We start from the raw sequence: 26,874 nt of genomic DNA, 5'->3' as shown, positions 1-26,874 counted from the left end.
AGGGACGCTGTTAGTGTATTACCAGTGTGTGCTGATGAAACTCCTTGTGACTATTCGCTGCTAAACCTTCTTATGCATAAGTGTATCTCTATCAGCTGACGGTTAACCTTCTGCGTCAAAGCTAAAATATTAGACATTTCAAAGATGGCTCAAAGTATTTGACTTTTTTGCAGCTCTTCTGATTAGGTCAAGTACTAAATTAATCTAGTACAGTTCTTTTGGGTAGTCTAAAATCTGGTTTACATGTGAAGAGGTACAGCACCTCATAAAACAATGCTTTAATAAGATTCTCACACTTTATTAAAACATAGACAAACAATGAAAATGCAGCCGTTGCATGACTGAATGGGAGTTGGTAATGTCACTTTAGTGCTGCAAGCTCTTATGTCTGTGTGTATTTTATTTGACATCTCAGAACTACTTGTTGGAAAGAAGTGCTATGACAGTGAGCCTTCAGAAGCCTTTCACCTGGAAAATGACTGTGAGCCTGACAAGTACAGACTTTCTAATTGACCAAGAAGGACAACCCATGGTGTCTTGTTGTCCCCCTGCAAGATTTAATCAGAGAAGTCAGTTATTAATGAGTTCTCTCTCAAGGAAAGTTTCTCTTAAGGAAGTCATTTTAGTTAACAGAACTGCATCAGGTGTACATCTGAAGAAGTGTCATGCACAGACCTGCTGTGCTGAGGTGTCAGGTCTGTGCTGTGCCAGCAGAGGGAGTGCACTATTCAGTGATAAAAGAATTTGGGGTGTCAGTCTTCCTGGGAGCATTTTGCTAGAGTAGAAAAGTTACAGACTAACTACTTCAATATGTATTTCTGAAGATGGGAGAGTAGAGTAATAATTTAACTCAGAATACACCTGAAGTTCCAGAGATGCAGCAAGACTGGGTTGTTTTCTAAAGTAAACTAATGCTTTAGTTGTAATATCGGTGTTCATCGACAATTTAACAAAATTGTCATACAGCTTCTTGTAAAATTTGCATCCTCTCAACCTCTTCAGATTTCTAAAATGGCTATTTTTGCACATATAGAAACTACTGAAGATCTGCTTGCTGTGTGTTAATAGTGTTTTTGCTTCTGTTTGAAAACTTTTTCCTTGACTGTGAACAACTCCTGCTACTTCATTTAATCAGAGTTTGAGCATAAGATTCCAAGCTTGAAAATGTTTTCTCCTGCATGAGCATGTTGTGTAATTAAACAGTAGGCATGCCAGATGCTTAGTGTTTTGGGGAGAAGAACACATTAGAGATGTGTGCCATCTGTAAGACACTTTTTCAGGAGAACCCATAGAACTAGAGAATCACAGTATGAAAAAAATAAATTTATGAGAAGTCTGTGTATCTTTTCACATAGACTTTTAGGATGTAATCCTGTGAATATTTAGTTCTGTTTTTGAGGTTGATACCATCTCTCATATGTGTATGTGTGTATGTTTTTTAAAAACAGTAATAAGAATATTCTCTCTTCTTGTCTGACTAAAAACATCAGGTTTGTGATGGAAGAGAGCACAAAGTTCTTAGGCAAGAAGCTTGAAGGTCTGCTGAAATGTGAAAGTACAGGAGAGGCAGAGCTACTACATGTTCATGCTCTCCCCACAGTATCTCTAAATCCCTAAAGGAGGTGTTATACAACCTGTACTGTTGTGTTCTAGAGCATTGGCATCCACTTCCTTACCTTTTGGACCAACCTTTCTCAGAGCCTAAAAGATGATGATATCCCCTGTCCTCTCAGTAACCTGCACCATGTGCCATGAGCAGCACCTTTTAGACAGCACAACTCTACTGGTGTGCATGTCAAGTAACTCCAGTTGTGGCTGAAACACCACTTGGAGTCAAAGTGGGAAAGTTGGGATAATTAGAACAGATTGATTTTGCAGAAATGTTGAAATCTGTTTTATTTCCATAAGTATAGGCAGTTTTGAAGCATAATGCTCATCCCCTAACTTTTTGATCCATCTTTTTCTTTATTAGTCAGCTCACTGGATTTCCTAGGAGATATGCAGCATGTAAGAAGGGGTTCACTGAGAGAGGAGACAATGTCTTCACCTTGCAGGACAAACTTTCAGCCTAGTTGGTCCCACTGTTTAATATTTTTCCCAGCTGTAATGTATTTAATACTATGGAATTTCGGCAGGTGCTTTGAGATCTTGTTTCTTGTCAGACCTTTTAAAACCTGTGTCTTTCCCAAATTCTATTCCATGCTGCCCTCCCTGCCCCCATCATGTCCTTAGAGCACTGTTGGATTGGATCACCCATGAATCACGTAGTCATACAATTTTGGGGTTCACTCAGTCTGGCATGAAGTGTTGATTACAATGACGTGCCTTTAAAGCACCCTGTACATCACTGAAGATAAGCCACGTAAAACTGTTTAAAGCATGTTGGAAACCTCATGTCTTTTAAAATACTGGTTAAAAAAATTGGCAAAATACCACACTGTCCCCCAACCAAAGTAGATGCTTTTTAAGCAGTCTGGGCAATATCACATTTTTATGGTCATGTGCAGTGCAGGAGTTACTCTGGTCTTCATATAATATCCAAAAAAATAAGCGTTATGGGTCTTGATGCCATAAATAGAATAAGGAGTTTTTGTTCATGGTATTTTCTCAGGAGAGCTTGAGACTTAATACAGTCATATACAAGGATTGAATTGACAAATAAATGAGGAAGAAGATGAGGTAGTATATGTAGTTTCATGGTTCTTGTCATAATCTCATCTCAAGTTTCTGGAGGGATTTAAATAGCTGACCTTTAATGATTGTTGGTAGCAGTTCAGGTAATGTGGGTTTGTATTATAACTTTTGGATATCTTATTGCATTTTGAGACCTAAATATTAGTGGCATTGAGTGAAGTAGGTCAAAATCCCTGGGTTTTTTCATTAACCAGGAAGTGTTGAGAAATCAAAATTAGAGTTGTTCTCTATAGTTCTAATCATATTTCCTTGGTAGTAATTTTCATCTTCTTGAGTTGATTCATCTTTGTATTCTACAGCCTTTAGTTTCACTTGGGAAAACAAACTTAGTTTGGCTATTGGCTTAATGTCCTGAAAGCCAAGGGTGCTAGAACTGCTGTCCAGTGGGAAAAGTGGGTAGGTAATGAACACAGAGAATATCTTCAAATGCTTCCGTGTGCCCTTGTTTCTCCTTTGAAAGCTGCAGAAGTTACTTGATATGGAAGGAACTGCAAGTTTGTTATTTCTTTTGCAGCATCACAGTGTGCTAATTGCATTGGGAGTGAGGCATAAGTTTATGTTCTCTTGAAAAATAAGCAGGACTAAATAGTTGAGGGAGTGCTGGCTTACTGGTTGATTAAGCAAGGAGCTGAATTGGTTTGCAGGCTATTATGTTGTGAGGGGATGCAAATTTTAGGCTTGCAGAACAGGCTTTGCTTGGAAATTGGCATTAACAGATGAAGCAGGAGAGTAAATTATGTACACGTACATCCCTTGTGTCTGTGGTAGTCGTCACATTGATGACTTTACTCATGTTTTATACTGAGTGTCAATACAAAAGGCCTTACAACATCCAAGGATTTTTGTTGTCATATTTGAGATGCTTTTAATTTTCTCGAGACTTCAGAATACATAAATACTTCATGTTGAACTGAGAGATCTGGTGTCAGCTTCCCCTGTAATGGAGGAGGAGTGAGGTGAATTCCACCAGGTTGTGAATCTCAGGAAGGACGTGGAAATGACTACTACCAAGTCTGAAACTGTGAGTTTAGGAAAGAAAGCAACAACAGATCCCACAACCAATATAAAATTTAAAGGAGGAGCAGAAGTTAGTGTATTTGAGAAAGAGGGGAAATGTTCTTATGCAGACCTATGTATAGAAAGAAGAAAAGCCTGGGGAGCAGAAATCCTGAAAAGACAGTAGGAAATGACATCTGTCTCTCTGATGTGTGTTCAGATGGGCTAGTACAACCTAGTACTGCATCTCTAAAGGTACCTTACCAGAAATCAGGTGGTGATTGCTTGTCCCCTGCAAGAACCCTATGTGAGTTTTTGTATTTGCTGTGGAAAGGATCACAGTAAGTGGAGCATAATTCTGAGGGCAGTGGCAACACTGACTTGTAAGAAGAGATCACTCCGTGTGTGTATGTATTCCAGTCTGGTCAAGAGATTTTTTACATTTATATTCAAAGTCATAATCAAAGAGGGGGTTGATGGTTTAGCCAAGTACATAATACAAGTTTAAAACAGAGAGGAACAGTTGCCAGTGCTTGGAAAAGGAGTAAGCATCCTGTGAAGGTGGTCATGCTTATCATTCAGATGGTCCAGAGGGAGAAATTCAATGCTGTGGTTTCCCACCTTGCTGATTTTGAACGTGAGAGTGTGATACACAGAAAGCTGGATCAAGGGAAATGCAGCTGCAATAAATATTTTTAAGCAATAGTCAGAGAAGCACTGGGGATTTTTGTTGAAAGTACAAGTAACTTGGGGAAATTAAGGCAATCCTAGAGTTCTGTAGCTTTCTGTAGATTTGGGGTTGACAAACACGTATTTTGCCTCTTGAAAAGAGAAGAAAGTTCAACCTTATTATTTGAGCAGTCCTGTGTAAAGGGCAGAAGGAGAAATATGCTTCTTTTGACAGCTTTCAGTTTTTAACTTGATTCCAAAAGTTTGTGGCTCTAAATAGGGACAACTTTCTCTTCTAAAACTGTTGCCCCGAGGAAAGTCACTGGAAATGAACATGGTTCCTTTTTTATGTCTGGTGCCCCTAACATGGCCACGTGGGTTTCTGTGCGAGTTGAGCTGACCTCAGGTTTACTTGCTAGTTTTTACAAATATAAATAACTCTTGTTTGGCTTGGGGTATGAGCTGCATTAAGAAGTTACTGTTTCAAGAGAGACACATTAGAAAACTTTGTAGATGCTGAGAATAGGCCTCACAATCAATTTAACTGCCAGTGAATGAGAACAGTTCCTTAGATTTTCAGTGTACCGTCTGCGGGCAAGGGTGCCAGTTAACTTTGTTAAACAGCTACTGCATTTGTGAGCTTGTGTGAATCCCCTGCCCAGACACTCTGGAGTTGTCTCATGGTAAGTGATGTTTTTGTACATGAGTGGGTGCACCACAGAGAATTCCTGATCTTTAAAAAGTTATGTTGCTCTGTGTTGTTAAAATTTCACCCCAGGTTTGTGAATGAGGGAAGCTTCTTAGCTGCATAACACTGTAGCAAACTTGTCCAAATTTTCAAGCCTCACCCTTTGTTGTATTTGTATAGCTCTAGTTACAGAAAGGGTATCATTATACTCTTTCAAAGTGGAAAGAATGACTTGGAGTTGTAACATCATAGAATGGTTTGGCTCTAAATATACAAGTGTGGTATTAGATTTCTGGCATTGTATAACAGTTGTGGGGCCCGTAAGGTCTGAAGGATGACTTTGAATATTTACCTCACCTTTTCTGGCTGTATTTTAGTAGTCTGAGTAATATCACTTGAAAGATATTCAAAATTTTGCATATTATTATTATTCTTTTCAAAGGCTCTACTTCTGATCTATTGCTTGGACCAAATTGAGAAAAGACTACAATGCAGTGATAATTAAGAATGGGAGGTTTTCTTCTGAAGAAAAATCACTGGAAACCCATGGTTATAACTTCCAACTATATTTGTTAGTCCTCTAATGCAGCTTTTAATTGTAGTGCCTGCTTTAGAACATAAATCTAGCCGTAAGTCTGTGCATTCTTGTATTTGCAAGTAGGAAACTTTGCTTTGTGGTTTTACTTTTTCCAGAACTAGGAGGTAGAGGACAGGTTTGGTGAGGAAGAGTGGACAATGCAACCAGTGCTTGCCAAGAATATAATAAATGCAGTTGCAGATAAAAGGACATAAAGAAATTATAGCTGCCTATAAAAGATTATTGAACTGCTCTGTAATCAATCTACCTTAAGTTAGTCATTTGCCATGAGCATTCTGGAACTTGAGATCTGGATGGTTAGGTATGAAAGAAGTTGACTTAAAAACAAAGCAACCCTCCAAACCAAAGGAACTATACCCCAAACTCTATGGTAGCATTATGTGTGTATGTGAAATAATTGGAAAACACGCCAAAAAATAGAGTGCACCAACCATTCTTCATGGTGTGTGCTAAACATAACTTTTAGCCAGACTCTGTAAAATATCAAAGATTAACAACTTCCGATGCTAAGTAGTCTGTCCCGAACAAATTTGGCAGATGCACATGCTCACTCTGTTCTAATGCAAATTTTCAGAGAGAAAAAACACTTTTGTTTTGGATGAGCAGTTTTCATGTAGCCTAACTACTTGTCTGGAATTACCTGAGTCTTCATTTGTCTTTTCAACTGTAGCACTCATATTTCTGTGGAAAGTAGTATTCCTTCAGAAAAAAAATTATGTGAAGGGAGCCTAACCATGTTCAGTAATCACCAACTGAAGGCACTCTTTTTAGGGTAGCTCCCAACCTCTTCTTTAGGCTTCCTGACACTTCCTTCTGCCTGTATTAAATTGTCTTCAAAGAAACACCCCTATGAAGTTCTCTGACATCCTACATGCAAATTCCTATAGATTAACTTGCAAGGCTTTGCCATTTATGAACTACACACCCTTACTGAACTGACTATCTCTAAACAAGATCTAGCTGAAATTTAGATTCTTTATCTGGGAGATATTTATTCAGTTCTAGATGTTTTGGTTTTGAACTGCCATATTTCATAATGGCATGTCTGATATTACAGCTGTTAAAGATGAATGTTAACCAGTTTGGCTGTTTTGGATAAGGATCATACAATGCAAGAGGGGGTCGACACCATTGACATTACTATTAGTGATGAAACTACATTTCTGCTATTAATTGCTTTATTTGAATTAATGCTGAAATTATTTTACATGTGTGTACAGTGTATAAAATTGCCAGACCTGGGTATGGCTGCAGAATACCCTGCCAGCATTTTTCCAGTCATGTACTTTGAGTGTGCAGTTGGCTGGGTCAGATGAGTCTGACTCAGAGTGCTGTCTTCTGTTATCTTCCTCTTTAAAAATAACAGTATTTTTACATCAAGATACTGAATATTCATAAATATATTTTTTTCACACATCACAAGGTGTAAAGATACTGATAGAAATGTTTGCCCTATTTCATGGAATTTTGAAATTCCCTCAAAATAAGAACTTCAGTAAAACAAATGGAAGTGATGTTGAGTATGAAATCCAGTTTTGCCATCTGTTTTTCTGTGGAGGGGAAAAAATTGATTGCCTGTTCAGCTGAACTTCAGAAACAAACCGTTTAACGCAGTTGGTAGTGAGAGAGTTCTTGATTTCTCCCCAAACTGTGTGCCTATTGCTGTATTTCAGCTGTCAATGGCTTCATAGTTTTTTATTTTATACAAGTCCACCAATTATTGTAGCATATTTTAGTAGCCAGCAGTTTCGTGATAAACTGTTAGAGCTGCTTGGTGGGTTGCAATTTGGATTTAGACCATGAATGCATTTGTGTGGATTTATGACAAAGTTTCAAATGTGGGGTCTCCTCTGCACTACAGTGGGAAATTGTGTACTGTTTTTCCAGATCATTTATGGGTTGCCTAAGGTAAGGCAGTTCCAGTCCACATCCATGTGCCAATCTGTGGAGATGATATGCAGCATTACACTGCCCTGAGAGGCAAGAAACAATATGCTGCTTTTTGCCGAGGGATCTGTGGAAGAGATCATAAAACTTGGATCAGATAAAAGCTCTTTCAATCTTGAACTAGTCTTAAAATCAGCCCAAATCATTCTTTATCCTTGAAGATTAAAATAAATAGTTGTTTCTACATCTCTTTTGAAGCATTAGTGTATGAAAAAGCTCATGTATGCTTAAACTTAATACTAGAGGGTTTTTTGAAGCTACATCAGATCTGTTTAGCTTGTTGATGTTTATCAGCTCTGAGTAGTTAGTTTGACTTCTGGAGCAGCGCTGACAGCACTGTGTTTCAACAACTGACTTCATGAAAGGAAGGCCTGTTCAACTCCTGCCTATACAGTCCCTTATCAAAACTGTCATGCAGTGTGGCTGATGGAAGAATCTATTCTAAGGGAGAAATGCCAATAAAATGGAAAACACAGCCCTTCTCTAGCATTTTCTTTGTGTGTCAGCTGCAATCAACTGACATTGTTTTCTTTTGTGGTTTTTTTCCTCCTTTATTCCTGAAGGGGTATGTTTTATAATTAAAAAATAAAACCAACCAAACAATAAAACCTCATACCCAGATTGAGTCATATGGGAGTGCTAATGCACTGGTGATAATAAAATGAGTGGCTTCCTACAATAAAATTTGTTTCTTTATAATCAAAGTGCTTACAGGTGTTTTGCATGCTTGTTTATGTTGATTTTTTTGTACATGTTTTTCTTCCCCTACTATTCAAATATTCAACATTTTATTTTAAGCTATCACGGTAATTTGGGATCAGTGGGAATATCATTATGTTTTGGTGTGTGCTGGTTTTAGCATTTTATTACCCACCCCCCATGTTCTCAAAAACTTTGTTGGAACACCTTTTAGATGTCCAAGGTGGTAGCAATTTATTTTTCTTGTGTGATCTGTCTTTGGTGTCAGTGACAGTTATTCATAGGGTTACTTAGGGCAGGGCTGAATTTGGCACAAGGAGAATTTTGATACTATTTCAGGAAGGCAGAAGTTTTGGATTTAAATTGTGTTTTAGGGTGGTAGTAATAATTAGTAGTAGGAAAGTTAACTATTTTGCACTAATTAAAATTTTGTTCAAGTTTGGATCAATGCTTAATTTGTTTCCCTTGTCAGAGATGCTCTGTCTGCAACTGGGAATCTTGTTTTAGGATTACTGGTTGGGAGAATCCTTCAGCCAGCTTATATATGGATTGCTCAGAGTCATAATAAAGGCAGGAGTTTCCAGAGCAGCGAGGAGGTTTGCAAGGCGACTTTACTCTTGGGGGTGTAGTTTTTCCAGTGTGAAAACATCTGTGTAATCAGCAAAAAATATTTTGGAGTCTTAAGTATTTTCTGTAGGTAATAATGTAGGAAACTTATATTGACTAGTTCTATCAGTGCTCTTGCTGCTCCATAATTTATTTTTGTCTTAAACTCAGCAGTTCAGTAAGCCTAGCTAAAATGTATTGGATAATGTTTTGAATCTTGCATATGTGGTAAATGTAGTCAGTCTTGAGGAAGACAGGTGTTTTTTACAGGGAGAGAAAGATGGTACATGTACTGTAGTACTCTGGTGTTCTAATGTTCTTTAGAGGCCATGAATGCTGCAGAGTGGTGAAGACATTTGTTTTATTTTCTCCGGTGCTACTAGCTAGATGGGTTCACCAGATTCAGTGCACATACTACTTGACAGAGCCAAGTTATCCAGGTAGAATAAAAATAAAGTGCCTACGCAAAGTATGGTCCCTGCTTCCCCGAGCCGTGCTTGGGGTGGAGGGGGTGGCAGCTGCTTCTGGGAGGAAGGGAGGCTTCCCTCAGTCTCTGCCTGTCTGCTGTCTGCATTCTCAGCCATCACGAATGTTTTCCTTTTGCAGATGACACGATTGGTGCTGCCCGGCATGCTGGAAAGGTGAGTCACACTAACACTATCCAGACAAAATCATCATTATTTATAGGGGAGAATCCTTTCTTGAAAAATTCATTACTGTGACTAATCAGCCTAGTCTCCATGTTTTAATGGCAGAGTAGTGCTGGGTGAGTCATGCTGATGGTGCATGAATCATCAGACGGTGGAAGCCTTTTCCACTCGATTCCCTTTTTATTTTTCCTCTCCCTTCTCCACTGTTGTGGTGATTCCTTTTAGAACAGAATTAAAAAGCCCGTCTGACTCATCAGCACTAACTCAACAACCTGCTATTCTGAGGGGGTGGTTACAGTTCCTGGGAATAACCTTCTTAAGGCTATTTCTCTAAGTCATTGTAAGTAAAATGGATGCAAAGAATATGTTCTCATTATACAGTAGGAGGTATATTGAGAAAAGGCTGTGATAATTTGGAAAAATAAAATTGGAGACCAGCTCTTTAGAATAACACACCACTGTCAACAGGGAAGACACGTACTGACTTCCCAGCTAGCTCCCAGGTGAAACGAAAAGGTTCACAATTTCCATTTAGTCTCCCCCAGGCTGTTTTGCAGCTGATATTGGCTACACTGGCTCTTTGCCACCTCTCTTGGGTTGCTATCCCTGCCTTGCTGGGGATTGCCCTGGATCAGGCTTAAGCCCTGTTCGCAGTACTGGGGAAAACTCTGTAGAACCACACAAACAAATATGGCAGGAGGAGTCTGTATATGGGGCAAGCCTCCAAATCTAGTAAAGATGATGGGAAAAATAAGGTTTATTTTTTGTCATCTCACTGTCTGAGAGTCTTCATTGCAGACCAGAATTCAGCTATTCAAGTGTTGCACAGATGTTTCACTTTTAAAACAAAGCTTCTTCCTGGGTGCAAACTGTCAGAGCTATGGGAGTCAGTGCACATCAGGATGATGGTGAGCTAAGATTTTTACTTAGACAATTAGGAGATATTAATAAGTTTATTTCATGTCAAGAGATTTGAATTAGAAATAAAGACCCAAGACTGAGCTCTGGGGCAGGAGTGTAATAATTCTCAATGAAGCCAGAGTAGAGGGTGAGGGTTATTATAGAACAGGGGGCTTCTAGGTCAGAAGCTACTCCTTGTCCTTGTACTATTATTAATATATAAAGGGACCTGTGAAACCACTGTCCTCTGACGGTGTAACATGACCAAAACCTTTATACTTTTGAGGGGATTTAATGTTTCATTATTAGGTTTTGGAACTTAAAAATTCTTCAGTTTCTTGCCTCAGTTTCTTCTTTGTTTAAAGAAATATTGTAGCTATCCATTTGGCAGAGTTATCTTTTCAGCTTCTCAGGACAGAATGATGTATATCCTACTTAGAGAATATCCTGTATAGATCTTTCTCTTACACATCCATGTGGGTATGATGATTTGAATGAAGGGCAGCAAACCAGGATCCTGCTGACTTCTGGTTCTGACTGCCCTTGAGCACATATAATCTTTCCTCTTACTTCTCTAACTGCATGACTATCTCATGGATTCTGAGGATAAATGTTCAAGAAGCCTGTAAAGAAAAGGTTAATAGTGGTTAAAACTAATTAAGTACGCATCTTGAACTTTCCTGAATATAAGGAACCACTTTAAAAGACTTCTCCATTTGGATGGCAGCCTTGGTTTCCATCTCAGGGAAAAAAGATTTGAAAAAGCTTCCATTTTCTGTTTGATTTTTGTGAAGCTGGTTGGGTTTGCAGTGCACAGAAGCAGTGCCTGCAGCTGCCAACTCCTGCATAGTCATAGCTCGCAGGCCATTAACCCCGCTAGGAGTCTGTCACCACAGGAGGACATGGATGTCCAGCAAATCCAAGGACATGAATGAATTGGAGCTGGACTCAGCTGCTCTTCAGGTCAGCTGTATATTTCTTACATGGGACCATAGGCTAGAAAAAGGGCTCTGGGCTCCAAGAATAAGGCTAGACTAAGAATCTCATTGTCATTCCTCACTTGTTCAAGGAGGAGAGCATGTTGAGTAGATAGATGTGACGTAGTGTGTTAGAGCATCTTGCAGCTTGCTCTAGTGCGTATTTGAATGTTGGTTTTATGACAATATATTGGAAGATAAATAAAAAATAGAGCATACTTTGCATGCATTGCATCCAGGTCTGATAAGAATAAACAAAGCTACCTCTTGGTGTGCCTTTTACTTTTCTATTTATAATAAACAGAGCAGCATTAGATGAATGCCACTTCTGGTAATGGCATTTAGATTCTCTGCTTTGACTTCTCCCCTGTGCTCTGAACACTTAAAGTGACAATTTATTATCTGAAGCTTCCTATTATACTTAAATGAGCAGTTCCTGAATAAATACTCAGTCTACTGTCTGAGATGGGAAACTCATAGAACTGAAAACCAAGGCTTGATGTCTTTGGGAACAAAAAAAAGCCACCACCACCAAAAATCAGTTGGCCGTTGCTAGACAAATACCAAACTATGGTATTTATTGCCAGGAAAGTAGCAAGTGCATAATTACATTACAGAAGAAGCTTGCTCTTTCCACTTGGCATGCAGCTGGAGCAGGAGCTGGTTGCCACAGCAACAGGGAGATATCTAAATATAGCCTCCCTGGTGCTGGACCACTTAAGGTAGAATGACTGGGAGGTGTGAGGGTGTGGGCCTGGCTCTCTTCATCCTAACCAACTTTTTTTGTTTGTTTTGTTTTTTTTTTCCCATTAATGGCACAGTTGAATTAGATGGAGCTAAAATTTCTTTTTACCACACTGATGCTTGAGTAATTCTTCAGATCCCTCCCTAAAAACATTTATTCTGCAATTCCTCTAAGAAGCAGAATTGTAATTGGAGTAATTGAAGGTGTTCCCCCTACTCACATGCTTCTCAATTTCATTTTATCTGGAAGTTTTAAGTTATGAGCTTTTAAGGCTAGGACCGTTTTCTTTAAAATGTAAAAATACAAACCACAAAACCCCCAGTGGCACTGACTGCTTCAAAGAGTCCAATATACAGAGCTTCTGCAAGGGGCTGCTATTAATGTTTTGTGTTGCCAAGAGGGTGTTGTTCACTGGGTCAGACCATTAATTCACTCCATCTGGGTGGTGGTCACGACTCCTGCTTAAGTTGCAGGGTAGCCAGGCGCTGCGAGACCTGTGCTGGCAGCCTGCACGTCAGCTTCTCTTCTGAAGCTTCAGTTTGTTTTAAAAGCTGAGGCTCGTGTTTATCCATATCAGTGCTTATCCTTCTTTGAATCCTGTTAAGCTTTTGTCTTCAGTTTTGTGGCAAATACTCCCTAGTCTGAATATGAGAACAGCACTTTCTTTTTTTGGATCTAAATTTGAGTCTTTCATTTAAATATCATCTTGCTTTTGTATTCTGAGAGGCTGAATCAAGATCTTGATCTTTTTCATTTGTTAGTATGTGTACTCTTATCGTGGCTGCTCTTAATAGTCTCTTAAATAACTAAACTGACGTATCGCGGTGGATTTTTTTCTTCTCTTCCCCTTAAATCATTAGTTTCTTAATATTTCTGTTCAGTATTTGGAGGGATAAAGATGGTATGTAGACTGTAATACAAGATTTTGGTGGTGGTGGTGGAGGATCTGTCCCTGCCATTCCCAGCATCCCATTGGCTGGTTTTGGTGACTGCTGCACAAAATAGAACTCCTTGTTCAGATTTTTCATGGAGGTGACAGGAGTTTTAGAGTCCTGCAAGGTTTGTGATTAATTCACAATTTTTTTCTTTAGTATGCATTATTTTGGTTATTGATAATAGATTATTGATGCACTCTTAATATTGATTTTTCATCTGCCATTCTGTAGTCTGTTCACATAGCAGCCTTTTTAAGAAGTTCCTTTTAGTATTCTCCAATCTGATAATCTCTTAAAAATGCATAAATACTCATTTCATTGCTAATCTCCATTTGAGCTCATGAATAAATATCACAGTCACCACCTGTCTTGATACAAAAAACTTCTACCATCCACTGTTAACCTTTTGCTGTCTTGAAAATTCCTGATTAATTTGTGGTCTTATGCTTTCCATGCAACATATTTGGATTAATGTTACTACCTTACTCACCAACCAAACCTTGCAGGGAAGTCCTGAAAAACACAATAAACTTTGGCAAAGGTGCTTGAAATCCCAAAAGACTGAAATTACTCTTTCCTGTCACATTTGCCATCTCATTCCTTGTGACAAACCAGTCACAGATGTAATTTACTCTTGTATCATGGCACAAGCCATTCTGGTTTGAATCTATTGTCATGATTTCCAAAGCATTTGTATTGTTTTAATTTTTAATGGTGAATTAAATTACTGTTTGTTTTTAAAATGGCTACTTAAATGATTGTGGCAGCAGTGGTGCAGGGTGTACCTGGTTGAACAAATATGATGGAAACTCGTGTGAATCTCCAGGAGTTGAGTTGTGTGATGTCTACCTGCATGAGTCTTCTCACTGCACTGAGCATGGCATACTTATGCTATGTTCAGGTAAACTGGCTTGAATTTCCAACAGCATAGGAAGAAGTAGAGATTTATCTTTCACAATATTGGACTGTCTTGCAGGACCTTCTAACAGAGTAATTGCCCTAATTTGCATAAAGCTTTTAAAATTAATTCTTTTTTCTACCTAACACTAAATATGTCTGGTTTTGTAGGTAAAACTAGTCTCAGAAATAGATACAGCTCAAATCAGTCTATATTGGGAGGTCAGGAGCCTTCCTGTCCTACATGTGCTTTAGAACAGCTTGACAGAGCAGGTGGTCGCTAATTTCAGGTATCTTTACCAAAATACTGTTGATGAATACCTTCAGTGTTACTGTAATACAGCTGTAACGTAACTTTCATTTTCTGTGTTCATCCACTGAATATCTTCCATATTTATTAAATTCTGTATTTGAGCAGTAGATTCAGATGCTTGCTATCTTGAAGATCCATTATGAAGTAATATTTAGAAGATGAAAGGAATTACCCAAGTGTAAATCATAATGAAACGGTCTTGCCATTTCTGCCATCTTATCCCAAGATGTAGAAGCTCCTCTTGAACTTGTGCCAGCTTGACTCAATAGTTTTGCATAGTTTAGCTCATTGTGTGTGTATGTATATGTGTATATAAATACAACTTTGATTCTCTTGCTGTATTGACCTTGGAGTTGTTCCTGATTTATACCAGCTGCTTGGATACTTCTAACTGTGCATAAAGTGAATTTCAATTCAGGATTTGGTTGGGGTTTTTAAACAGATCTTAATCTCAGTTGCATTCTAAAGGATCTTTTTAGGCTTGCTGTAATTTTTGGAAACATGAAAGATGTTTCCTTTATTTCATGATAATATATCTTTGCTTCCTTTCAGATCAAAAGGAATAATCTTGAATATCTCATCAGCTTCAGGGATGTGTCCAACTCCACTGCTGACTCTTTATTCTGCAACCAAGGTAAGTGTTCCTTTCCACACTGAAATCAAGTGTCAAACATAAGGCAACACTTACAGGAATAAATGTTTTGGTGTCCATCTAGTGGTGTTTTCATGAACTAAAAGTACAGAGCTTCTGTCTTGAGTTTTTCCAATAGTGGAAGCTGGAAGATTGAGAGAAAACTGACTACAAGGGTTTACTGGCATGGAAATGACTGTTGTATGTATTTCCTCATGTATTCCATTTTTAAATGGAAGAGGATAGTAGTGTACCAAGCAAGCTTAGTGTAAAGCTGAGAAAGGACATTGACTAAGTTTAACACATTTTCTTATTTTCATTTTGAAACTTCTTTCCCCTAAATTCTGTGGTGATTCTATGATCTACATTTCATCTTAAATTCATCTGCTCTGATTTCTCTTTGTGTCACTGGGACAGTTTCATGTTTTTGCAGCTGGTCTTACATTTTTTTTTTTTTCCCCAAAGACACTTTCAGGGGATTCTAAAATGTTGTCCTAAAATATCTCCAGTGAATGCCATAAAGACAGAATATGGGTACTCAGCATGGAACTGAGGCATATGTGATAAAACAGAATGTAAGAGGCATTTACACTGGTATTAAAGCAGTATGGCACTACAGCTTTTTCAGGCGTACCTAGTAATTACCTTGAATATTTCAAGCATCTCAGAGTCTAAGCAGAACCTTGACAGGATGAAGAAACCTTCAGTAGTGTCATTCATGTCAGAACAGACTCACATTTCCTCTAGACTCTCAGTAACATCTTCATATTCCCAGAAGGGAGTTGATGCACACTATTTTATTCATACTAAAGGAGGGCATATTTAAGTTTAGAAGCCTGAAGTAGCTTTAGGTGATAAAAATTCCCCTTGAAGTAGCTGTTTCCTGAGAAGACAGTTTTTTGTTTTAATGGTCACTTTGTTGTGGCAGTGCTTTCAGCTTTATGGAATCAATTGAGCTTCTGATTTTAGTGATAATATATCTTACATTGCTTTGGTTAGTCTTTTTTTCCAATGGGAATCTGAAATATTTCTTACCCTCCCCTTAAAAAACTAAGTTACAAGTCGAATAATCTGCCTATTCTCAGCACTGCCCATCTTCTCCTACAGCAAGATTAGTAAGCATGAAAGTGACTCCCCTAATGTAGCTATAGAAAGACTGTATCTGCAGTTTCTAGGTTTTTTTTTTCCCCTCATCTATTTAAACGGGATTTAAAGTATAATACCCTTCAGGTGTAAGTCAATGGCTTTGACTAATTATCAGGAACAAATGCAGTCTTTAACCTTCCTGTGGAGAATTCCCTAGCTTACACTGGAATGAGACTCTTTTAAAGGAATCATAGTGCTATATTTTGACAGGTTTATTTACCTGTGTTAATGCTAATGAGAAGTGAAATATGATTATATCTTTTCCCACCTCAGCCCCATACCTTTACTGCTTGGATTTGTTATTAGATATTTAAATATCCAAGGAGAAGTTTTCTAACATGTAACACTTACCTGCTTATTCAGGGAATGTATACTTAGAGAGTATTCTGAAGACTTCAAGGTTGTTGGGGGACTTGAGCTTGTGGAGGTAGAAAACCCAACTTGTCTTGAAATAAATTCTTCAAGAAGAAAAACTCCAAAGCTTATTTGTATACTGGAAATTGCTTTCTCTTCTCATGTAAAATGAACATTTTCCTTATAGCAAGCTCATTGCAACCAGTAGAGAAAACAGTCTTTTGTACTTCTTCTCTGTATCTGGAACAGTTGCTAACATCAGGACTTTTGTCATGGAGGAATAGTTAGAAATTTGAATGATCAAAGCACTTTCATTAATATAATATAGTTCTTTTTAATAGATTATCAGTATACTCTGTGCAGTTACTACACATGCACCTGACTGCTGTGTTCAGAAACTGCACCAAACTACTTGGCATGTCCATGCAGGCACCTTACTGTTGCAAGAGGATGGTCAGAGGGTTCATTTCAATAGCTGCTGCTAGGCCAGACTTTCAGTCTTGTTCATGTTGAGTACTGAATTTTGTTACGAGCTTATACTCAGGGGAGAGGGAGAAAGAAAGAACAGCAGATAAGCTTTTCACGGTTTAAGGAGCCTCCTGCTAGCTTATACATGCAACTTGAAGAAGAATAAAAGGACCTACCTGCTATACAGTAAAATCCAGTTTTATTTCAGATCTTCCAAGTATGCTGGGAAGAGTGTCTGTAGAAATAGTCCAGTAGTGTGGGAGTGTTTCTGTTGCCTCTTGTATAGGCTGAATTCAGTGGGATGGCCTGTATAGGAAAAACACAGGCACTGCCAGCTTTAAGTGCTGGCTTTGGTTAGGACTTGTGTTAAACCACTGGGGACATGATGACCAAAGGAAGACTGTAAAGGAGGTCCAGTACTAGAGCTTTGCTGCTTGGTTTGAATCTGGCGTGAAGCAACTGCTTCTTAAATACTTGAACTAATTTACTTAGTATTTTTTTTATCTTCAAGCATGCATGGGATGATTTAATTCATTCAGTTGAAGGTACTCTGTTCTTGGCTGTGTCACTTCTCTAAAACGAGAAACCGTAGCAGAACCTGGTATTTTCTCTCATTGGACAACAGGGTAAGGTGGAAATGTGGTTTAGAAGAATTTTGGAAGTGGGAATCTGTGCTGGTTTGAACTGCTGAGTAGCCTTTGATTCTTAGGATAGTATTTCCTGGCAGGGTTAAGGAGGCGGCTGTATCAGCTTTGAGAGCATCTTGAAGGCAGGTGGTAAATCCACCTTTTAAGCTCTTTAACTTCTTTCTTCGAACTTTCAGTCTTGCAATTTCTAAAACTTCCAGAAGTTTGGAAGAGAATCTGTGGAGGTGGACTTGAGGATTAGGAAGAAGTGTCACCAAAGGGTGGCATTTTTTTAGAAGTGTAAAGGCAGAAGACTGTGTTTAAACACTATTTTCTAAAAACCATGCACAAGAGGAACCCAATTAAATTACTCTTAAAAATATCTAAGACAATGACATAAATAATGAACAAAATGAACATGAAGTTGTCTTTTCCTCTTTTAACTAGGCTTTATTTAACAAATTTAGTTCCTTTTTTTCTTCTAAGTTAAAAAGGGGTTTGTTTAGATTGAGCCTTGCTTCTGTAAAAATACTTCATAAGCATAGAGTTTCTATATGAATGGCATTGCTCTTGTATGCAAAGTTTCATTGAAAACCTAGGGTTTTCACTTTGAAAACAGGAACTCCAAATAGTAATTCAAATACTCTTACACAAAACTGTTAAACTAGAATTTCCATTGTAATGTGTAGCATGCTGCATGTTTCCCTTCTTCTCTCTCCAGGCTTTTGTGGATTACTTCTCCCGAGGCCTCAATGCAGAATACAAGAGCAAGGGCATCATTGTGCAGGTGAGTAGTTTGTTTCATGTAAGTGTGGTTACCACGGCAACATTGGTGTCTTGGCAACGAAAAGGAATCAGCATATTCTCTTATTCATGAGTGTGTGACACAGATTAAGGATAAGGATTTTCTTTGATCCCATTAGCAGCTTTCTTAAATTACTCTGAAACCATGGGTCTTGAAGCAACAAAAGACATGGTTTAATTTTGTGTGGTTTTAGCTGATGGTGCTAATTGAACCTTTATGGATAAAGTATTCCATAAAGCTGTGCACAGTGCTGTAAAATACATCTTTATGAAGCTTCATCTACTGGAATACACTTGTGGAATGCATCTGTACAGACATTCCATGGGTAACAGCTCGAACAACTGGAATAGCAGAATCCCTGCAGTGTCAGTGAATCAACTGCTAATCTAAGCATAGTTGAAGAATGAACAAAAGCCTCAAAGAGCCTTCATGTGTAACTGACTGATTTAATTTTCTGTATTGCTAAGGAGTCTTGCTTCATACCTCTCCTTGCCCCCTCCCCATTTGTTTACCTTCCTTGATTTTATTTTTTTTTGCCATGGCAAAAAGCAAACCAAGCCAGTCTCTCACAGCTTTATAGGATTTTGCCTTAATATCACTTCTCACATACTTTTAGTGTTTGCTTCCAAAGCTGGAATTTCTAGCTTTGATCACAGTGAACCTATTGCTGATTAAACCTCTCCAGAGGAAGAATCAGTTTAATAAAGGTGGTATGAGGTCTTACCTGTACTGTGAAGACAATGGTATCTCTTTCTGAAGTTCATTTAAGGATCTTACAAACAGGGTTACCTATGTTCATGCCTCTCATTCCTCTGTTCTGTGTGGTGGTTCTCAAAGCCATTTGAACTTCAAACGCTTTATGAAAGGTAAGGCACAAAGTTGCCTGCTTTAAATGTGTAATCATCATACAAAAGAGCACAACTCTTACTACTGGCTAATACTATAGGGAAGTTGTTACCAGATTAAGGCTATGTTACCTTTTTGATGTGCTAGATTATTTTTCCTTTTAAGCATATTTAGCAAAACAATAACTTCTCACCAGAAAATGTCCTGTCACATTTCCTAAGAATGGATTGCATTAAGAAAAAAGACAGTTGTTGGGGGAGCTATTCCCATGTAGTCACTGGCCCTTTAGTGGGAACCTCCTGTAAACCTAGATTTAAACTTGATATTAAGAATCTGAAGGGATGCTGTATATTTTGGGATTTGTTGGCAGTGGAGAGGAAGGTGGACCCTGAAAGCCTTCCAACTGCTTGACTTTAGTTTTATACTGGTAACTTTATAACTTGGAATACAGCTCCGAAAGCTTGACTTCTCCCCTGGATGCTTGATTCTGTGCCCTAGCACTCTGGGATGTGCAGCAATGGAGGATGCATAAAAAGGTAGCATTCTGAAAAGGTACAGGTTCAGCATAGAGGGTCATTTTGTGTACTCTCAGTTCTTGAAGTGGATTTAGCTGGAATAACTTTCAGTGTTTCATGTCTTCTTGTTCCTTTCTCTTCTCACAGCTCCAAACTGTCCTGCAATGGGTCAATGTTTACCACATGGCAAGTTCCTTACAGCTTTCTCACCACTTCTGCCCTACTTGATTACTTCTACCTCTCAGTGTCTTTCAAATTGTATTATTAGCAGATTTAGCTCCACTATCAGACAGCTGTTCTTCAATAATTTTCAGCTACATGCAATGTAGCCCTCTCTGTCTGTCACATCACTGTCTCAAAATGAGACACAAGGAACTGGTAAAGTATTGCCCTTTCCTACATCATTAATATCAAGTCTTCTGGGTGGACTTCCTTCCTGCTGAAGTCTGTCTACAAACTGAGCCATAGGCCCCTTCAACACACAGCTTCACTGACAATAAAGATGGTATGAATTTTTTGGGGCCTGTGTTGTGGTACCACATCTAACCTCTGTTTTCTGGTGTTTTCTTAGGCATAGCTGCTCATAAGTTACTTCAGTGTGAGGGTGCTTAGGGACAGATGCTTGTAGGAGAAAAGTGTTACGTCTTTGGGATGTGTTGTTTCTATGTGCAGCTTTCTCCTCCTCCCCAGATTTTGGCTAAATAGTACTCTTAGCAGTTTGAGAGGAGAATGAAGGAGGAGCAAGACCTGTTCATTGATGACTATGGAGTACCTGCTAAGACTGTAAAGATAAATACCCCAGTAACTCATGCTTGGCTAAAGGCATTAAGCACAGTATGAATGTACATAGTATAGGAAAGGTTTTCTAGCTTTTGGGTATAGAAAAGCTAGGAAAAGGGTTTTTGGTGCATTACATTTTTAGGATTATAAACAAATGAAGAATTAATTCTAACTTCCTGTATCTACAGTTATATTTTCCTGTACAAAGCTTCACAGGTTGTGGTAAACTGTCGTTTTGTGACTCTGGTGTTGGCTTAGGATGCTGAATTCTTGATAGCACTGCTTTTTATCCCTTAACTAGACAGTGAATTGCCATTGAGTTATGTGTGTCTGATTATCAATAGCTGTCACAGCTTCAATTTGTTACGCTAATTTTGTTGCAGATCCATGTCCTCGTCCTCTTGTTTCAGCCTAAGTCACTATAAGCCACTAATGAATATTACAGCTACATTCCTGTGAAGACTCGCTGACCTGTCTCCTTCAGTCCCTAAGGAAGACTGCATCCCTCTTAGATTTTTTTGAAGTACATCTCTATAACCTTCAGAAGCATTACACTTTTAATTCCAGACTTGTCCTTCCAGCTAGATGATCATAATTGAAAACAGTTAACTTCTGCTATGCAATACCTGCGGAGTGCCACTGTGTGAAAAGCAGAAACAAAGTGCTGATGGGATTTTATCAGTTTCTTCATATCAGCTTCAAGTTTGTGTCTTGCTCAAGTGGATTACCACCTGTGGAAGCTTAGTTTTGATAGTGCTTTTGTGGCAGTGTAGCCATCTTTGGATTAAAAATATACTCTTCTGGCTGATAGGTCTGCTTAATTTTTCAGAAGCAGCACAGTAACAGCATAGGTTAAAACTTTGTGTGTGTTTACGTGTGGAAAAGAGGCAAAAGAAAAGAAACAAGGAAGAAGGTGACAATGACTTTTCTCAAGACTTTTGGAAAGATCTCTCCTTGAAAGATTTCTGCAGACTTATGAAATTTTTGCTTTTTTAATATGTCTAGAAATATTGCTTGGTTATTTGACCCTTTCTTTTATTCTCATTTTAAACTTCAGTTTAGTTATTGGCATGGTCCCTCTGTACTTCATTACTATGCATAGCAAAAGTATAGTGGTAGAAACTTGCACCGTCTGTTTTCTTTTATTACAATAAATACTAGACCACAAATTCATGAAAATGTTCATTTAAAAGGATTACCAGAAAGTTTTCTACCCTAACCTCCTGCCTTCCCAGCAGCTGGATTGCCTAGGAATTAGCAGTGGGATTGCTGCTGGCACTAGGTCATGGGCTAATTGTGGCTTTATCCAGCCAAATCTTGGAAACCTTCAAGGGCAGGGGTGCTGTGAACTCTCTAGACAGTGTGTTTGAATTTTATATTGCTCTTCTGATAAAAAGACTTTCTCCCTAATGTCCAGTCTGGCAGTCTACAGACAAAATGGACAGTTGTCCCTCTTGTCATTTGATCAGGCATTACCAAGAGGAGTTTGGCTCTTATCTTCATAACTGCCATTTAAATGATTTTAGGTAAGACGTCACCACCAGCTTCCTTTTCACAATACTGAACAGGCCCAGCTCTATCTCCAGGTATTCACAAAAGTGTGCTGTCACCAAAGTGATGTCTAATGGCATTACCTTCCTTCGTCCAGAAGCTTTTTAGCTTTGCTGTTTAGCTTTCTTTACAGATCAGCTTTGGTTGATGTAACTCTTCCGTTTCCCTTTTATGTTCCCCACTCTCCTTTTTTCCCACATTGGAAAGGGAAGGAAACTTATTTGGCAACATCGGAGAGTTCAGGTCTTTTTACTTTTTAAAAAGTAAGGTAAAAAAGGTGATAAAATTGTGTAAACAAGCTGTTCTGATTTTGGAGGACTTATGACTTGACTATTCAGGTCTTGAGATCTGACTTCTTACATCTAAATAATATTCAAGAACCCAGTTTTGAGTGTGAGCCAATTTTAATATGCATCAGAGCTATAAGCAGTAGCAAATGTTTTAAGTGAGCAAGACCCATTGTACTGACATAAGCTACTTTTAAGGCATGTTTTGAAACTATAGTGCAGGCTAAACTTTCCCTGAATAAGGAGAGTTATTTGCCCCAGTAGTGTGGGTTATATCTGTCTGAATGTAAAATGCTGAAAGGCTTTAAGGTGTGATTTTTTTTTTTAAATCTGTTATGCCTGTTTTAGATACAGTTCATGAATCTCTGAATTCCTTGTGGGAAGGAAGAGGAGAAAAAACTAAATAGATTCAGCAGGTCTCTTGATATCTGTTAAAATAAGGTCCAGTTAATACAAAGGTGGTAAATCTAACATATCTGAAATTAAGTACCTGTCTTTTTGTTTTCTGGAGTGCATATGGGAGAAGAAAAGTTGGAGTGTAATCCCATCTTTCTATGTGCCTTGAAGTCTGTGGATCAATCCAGTAGTGCTACCATATGCTTGCTTTTTCAAGTATCCTTATGCACAATTGTTTGCCCCTTCATGCTATCCAGTGGTGTAACTGGGTAATGCAGTTCACTTCTGAAGTCTGTTTTGAGTAGAGAAAGAGAATAGATCATATCTATTATACCTTTCTTGATGGGGATGTTGCAGATATAATTTGGTGTTGAATAAGAAGCTTAAAATTTTTACTTTTTAAAACATCAAACTAGAGATTCAGCTTAGAAATGTAATCTGAAAAATAGATGCAGTGCACATTCTAGAGCTGAAATGAGGTACCTATGCTGCTATGGCAGCAGAATGAATAGTTTTCTTATCCAAGCATTTAGAGCTTTTGCAGACTTCAAAGGCAATGGTAGCTGCTTTTACTTCTGAAGTTTGGGTCTCCATGTTTTTCCTTCCCATTTGAAAGTGGACTCATGCAGTATGTTATTGAAAGTCCTATTTATTTAGACAGAAGGGCACAGTTTTCATGTTCTCAGGTGAAGGAATGAGCAGACATACCAATGTTTCCTGTTTGTGGTGGCAAAATTTCTGTTGAAATGTGCGTAGCTATGGCATGGATACACATTCAGTGGGAACTGAAGAGGTCCTTTCCGTGCTGTGCTGCTGAGAGCAGCAGCAGATGTTTCTGTGGTCAGGCATGTGTGGTCATTCTTTAATAAATTAACATGGGGAAGCAGGTTTACAAACTGCAATTTGCCCAAATAGACTGTTTTTTGAGATGATATTCTCATTTGGAGATGAATTAGTGTAGCAGAAGTGGACACACACTTCTCAGGCACTTGCTGTTAAGGTATGGCAGTGGGAGCACTCGCTAGATGGGCAGTAGTGGATGGATGTATTGAATCACTGCTAGAGCCACTGACAGTGTCTTAGGAGGTCCTTGAGAGTGGTGATGAAGTTCCAACCTCTCAAGGTGTGTTGAGTTATGGCATGTTTAATATTTGTTTCAGGGCTGTAGACCAGGGCTTTTGTGATTACTTTTTTAGAGGCAAAACTTGAGGACAAGTTAAAAGCATTGCCAAAACCATGACCATGAGGAAAGAATATTGCTTCCTGCTGTACGAGTACATGTGCATTTCCCTTTCCTTCTCCAGCAGCATGAGGTTGGGATAGGTGGAATGAAGTTTTGGATCCTCCAGGTCTATCTTTCCCTACCATGGATATGCCTTTGTGCTATCAGCATCCCTCCATCAACATATCTATGCTGCTTCCTCTTTTTTCTCCACTACAGACAGTTCTGAGACCCAGCAACACTTTTCTGTTTTGCTTGCAAACATGGCTATAAAAAGTTCATTAACTGTGCTCTGTTTCTTGATCTTTCCTTCTGTCCTTCCACTCCAATACTGATGATCTCCTCTGTCCTTTGAGCCCTGCTGTAGAGTTACAAGCTTCATGCTTCAAGTCTCTGGACATTTTTTCTCCTTCCTCCTCCTGCCTTTGTACAGGTGCCAAACTGAGGAGTTTTTGCTATGAAATTCCTGTCTCGGGTTCTGCACCTCCTTCCCAAGCAAACATTGGGGGTTTACTACAGAGAAGCAACAGTACAGCATTTTCTATCAAACAACTGGAGTGAAGTTTTGTACTTACATGGCAAATTGTAAGAATGGCTTTTCAACCCTACGCTTGCAAGAGTATTTTTTCTAGGGCTCCAGCTGGTGATGTTGACTGTCAGGAGACAACTGAACTATGTCCAAATATGACCCATGGGTTATCTGATTAAAAAGTTCTTGATCTTATATTAGGATCCCATTGTGATCTTAGAACTGAAAATAAGGCTGGCTTAAGCTAGAATTCAGTGTACAGATTATCTGATTTCCAGTTACTTTAGATCCTTGATGGATCTGTAAGTTATCTTGAAAGCATTCCCTGCTTAACATGAGTTTTCCTGTGTGCAGAGTGTTCTACCATATTATGTCGCAACAAAAATGTCCAAAATCCGCAAGGCAACCCTCGATAAGCCCAGTCCTGAAACGTATGTCAGAGCTGCCTTGGGCACGGTGGGCCTGCAGTCCCAGACCAATGGGTACCTACCTCATGCACTGATGGTAAGTCACCTTGGAAAATGTAAGGATCTGAAATTCCTTTGTGTTTAGTATGGAAAAAAGAGTAATTAGTACAGGTTATAAAATGCTGAGACCTCACCCCCTCCTTTTATTTTAATTGAGTTTGTTTTCCTGTTTTTTGGTTTTTTTTTAGGGATGGGTCATCTCTCTTCTACCTACATCTACTGCTATAAACTTAATAATGAAAACAAACAAACAAATACGGGCTCGCTATTTAAAAAAAATGAAGGAGAAGTAAGTGGGAAGCAACTTGTTCTTGGGAACCTGGGACTCCTGCAAGTTCCACACCATGTTGCAACATCAAGTAGACCTAATGTTTTAAACATCTCCAATCGTAGGTGTGCTTTCTAACAAGAGAACAGTCTTGTTTTGAGGCTACAGATGAAACAAGACAGTTGACTTCTAAAATTGATTGAAAAATATGCTTTATTTGTTTATAGATATTATGAGGGGGAAGTGCTTTGAACTAAAATTGCATTGTGCTTTATGATACTTTCATGGGCTTGGATCAGACATCACGCTGTTGAAGAACATCTTGGTTATATAGTGTTCATCATATCTATTATTGTGCTCATGGGTGAAGGGCAGAAAAAAAAGTAGTTCTCATATATTCCCAGACAGGTGGGCAGGAGAGGAAAGGGAGCATAATTATTTAAAAAGGTAACCTTGTACTATTTTCAGAGTATTGACCTCTTGAAGCTCAGGTTTTGGATACTTGTAAGGATTCTGCACTATCAGAATCCTTTTATGAGTGCTCCCCTGCTTATGTGGTCCAGTGTGATTTTTTTGGTTATGAACTTGAGGGAAATGGGCCAAAAACCAAAATAAGTGTAATAGCTCATCTATAAATATATACATAAAGTAACATTGCAAAAAGCATTTAAAATCTGGGGTCTTGAATATGGATTCTAACTTTTCAGTAATATGTAATCTTCATGATTTGTAATAACATTTTTAAAAGTTCAGTGTCTGCTCTTTGTAATAGGTGGTGATAACACAATGTAGATAAATGTCACAAGTTACATGTTACATGCTGGTTGCTATGTAAAAGATTATGGGTACTTTAAATGCAGAGCTTGAAATTAGTTACTCTCCTTGTTAGTAATGGTGGTTAAATTATTTTTGAAATATTTATCAGTCTGTCTTTCTAGTGAGGTCCTTTGAAATGTGAGTCCTGAATATTTAGATGGCTTTAAAAATGAGAACCAGGAAATGTCTTTAAGAGTAGAACAGTTTTAATTTACTTGCATTAAAATTAACTGTTTTTTTTCATGGTCCTGTTCCAAAGTGGAATGCTCCTATGAGGCTCAAGTTACCTAACTCCTGGACACAGGGATCAGAGTACATGAGAAGTCTGCACTGCTGTTGTCTGTATTTACCTACTCTTTATTGAAGATTTTGGTCTCTAGCATTCCTTTTTATAAACATAAAATATATAAAACTTGCAAGGCAAATGAAATTGCAAGTATCTACCACTATTTTCTCTGGTAACTTCCTATGGTTGAAGAGGGGAGGTTTTTTCTGTTCTTCAAAGAATAATTTCAAGCTCTGATTTTGAAGTAAGATGTGTTGCACTGAGACATGATTTGGGGCTAACATTTCTGTACATTGAAAAAACCTGAATACCGATGCAATGGTGCTGATCAAATCTGAGATGCAGATCCTATCCCATAGTTTTCTTAATTTTTTGGAACAGGGATGGTGACGGTGGTGGTATTAGTTCTCTAAGAGCACGTGGTTTGGTTTGCTCTGGATCTGATGTGAAAGCATTGGACTAAAAAATCTGTATGTTTTTGACTTTAAAACAAATAAAATGGAAATTACTCTTGAGTCTTTAATGTGTTAGGTTTTTCTTGTAAAAATGTTTGCGGGTACATTCAAG

General features: G+C 38.4%; 1 protein-coding gene across 1 annotated transcript in view; it reads left to right on the top strand.

Moving 5' to 3' along the window:
• The window catches only part of HSD17B12 (hydroxysteroid 17-beta dehydrogenase 12), an 84,622-nt gene extending 57,800 nt beyond the window's left edge, over positions 1-26,822 (top strand). The window contains 5 exon segments of the mRNA XM_053980462.1: positions 9,504-9,538; positions 14,867-14,948; positions 18,261-18,326; positions 24,825-24,974; positions 25,126-26,822. Of these exon segments, the coding sequence (XP_053836437.1) occupies positions 9,504-9,538; positions 14,867-14,948; positions 18,261-18,326; positions 24,825-24,974; positions 25,126-25,230 (438 nt within the window). The 3' untranslated portion in view covers positions 25,231-26,822.
• Positions 26,823-26,874: the final 52 nt, after the last annotated feature.

This window comes from Vidua macroura, chromosome 6 (genome assembly GCF_024509145.1).
Source record: "Vidua macroura isolate BioBank_ID:100142 chromosome 6, ASM2450914v1, whole genome shotgun sequence".
Lineage (NCBI taxonomy): Eukaryota > Metazoa > Chordata > Aves > Passeriformes > Viduidae > Vidua > Vidua macroura.
This window is presented reverse-complemented; position numbering and strand designations above follow the sequence as displayed.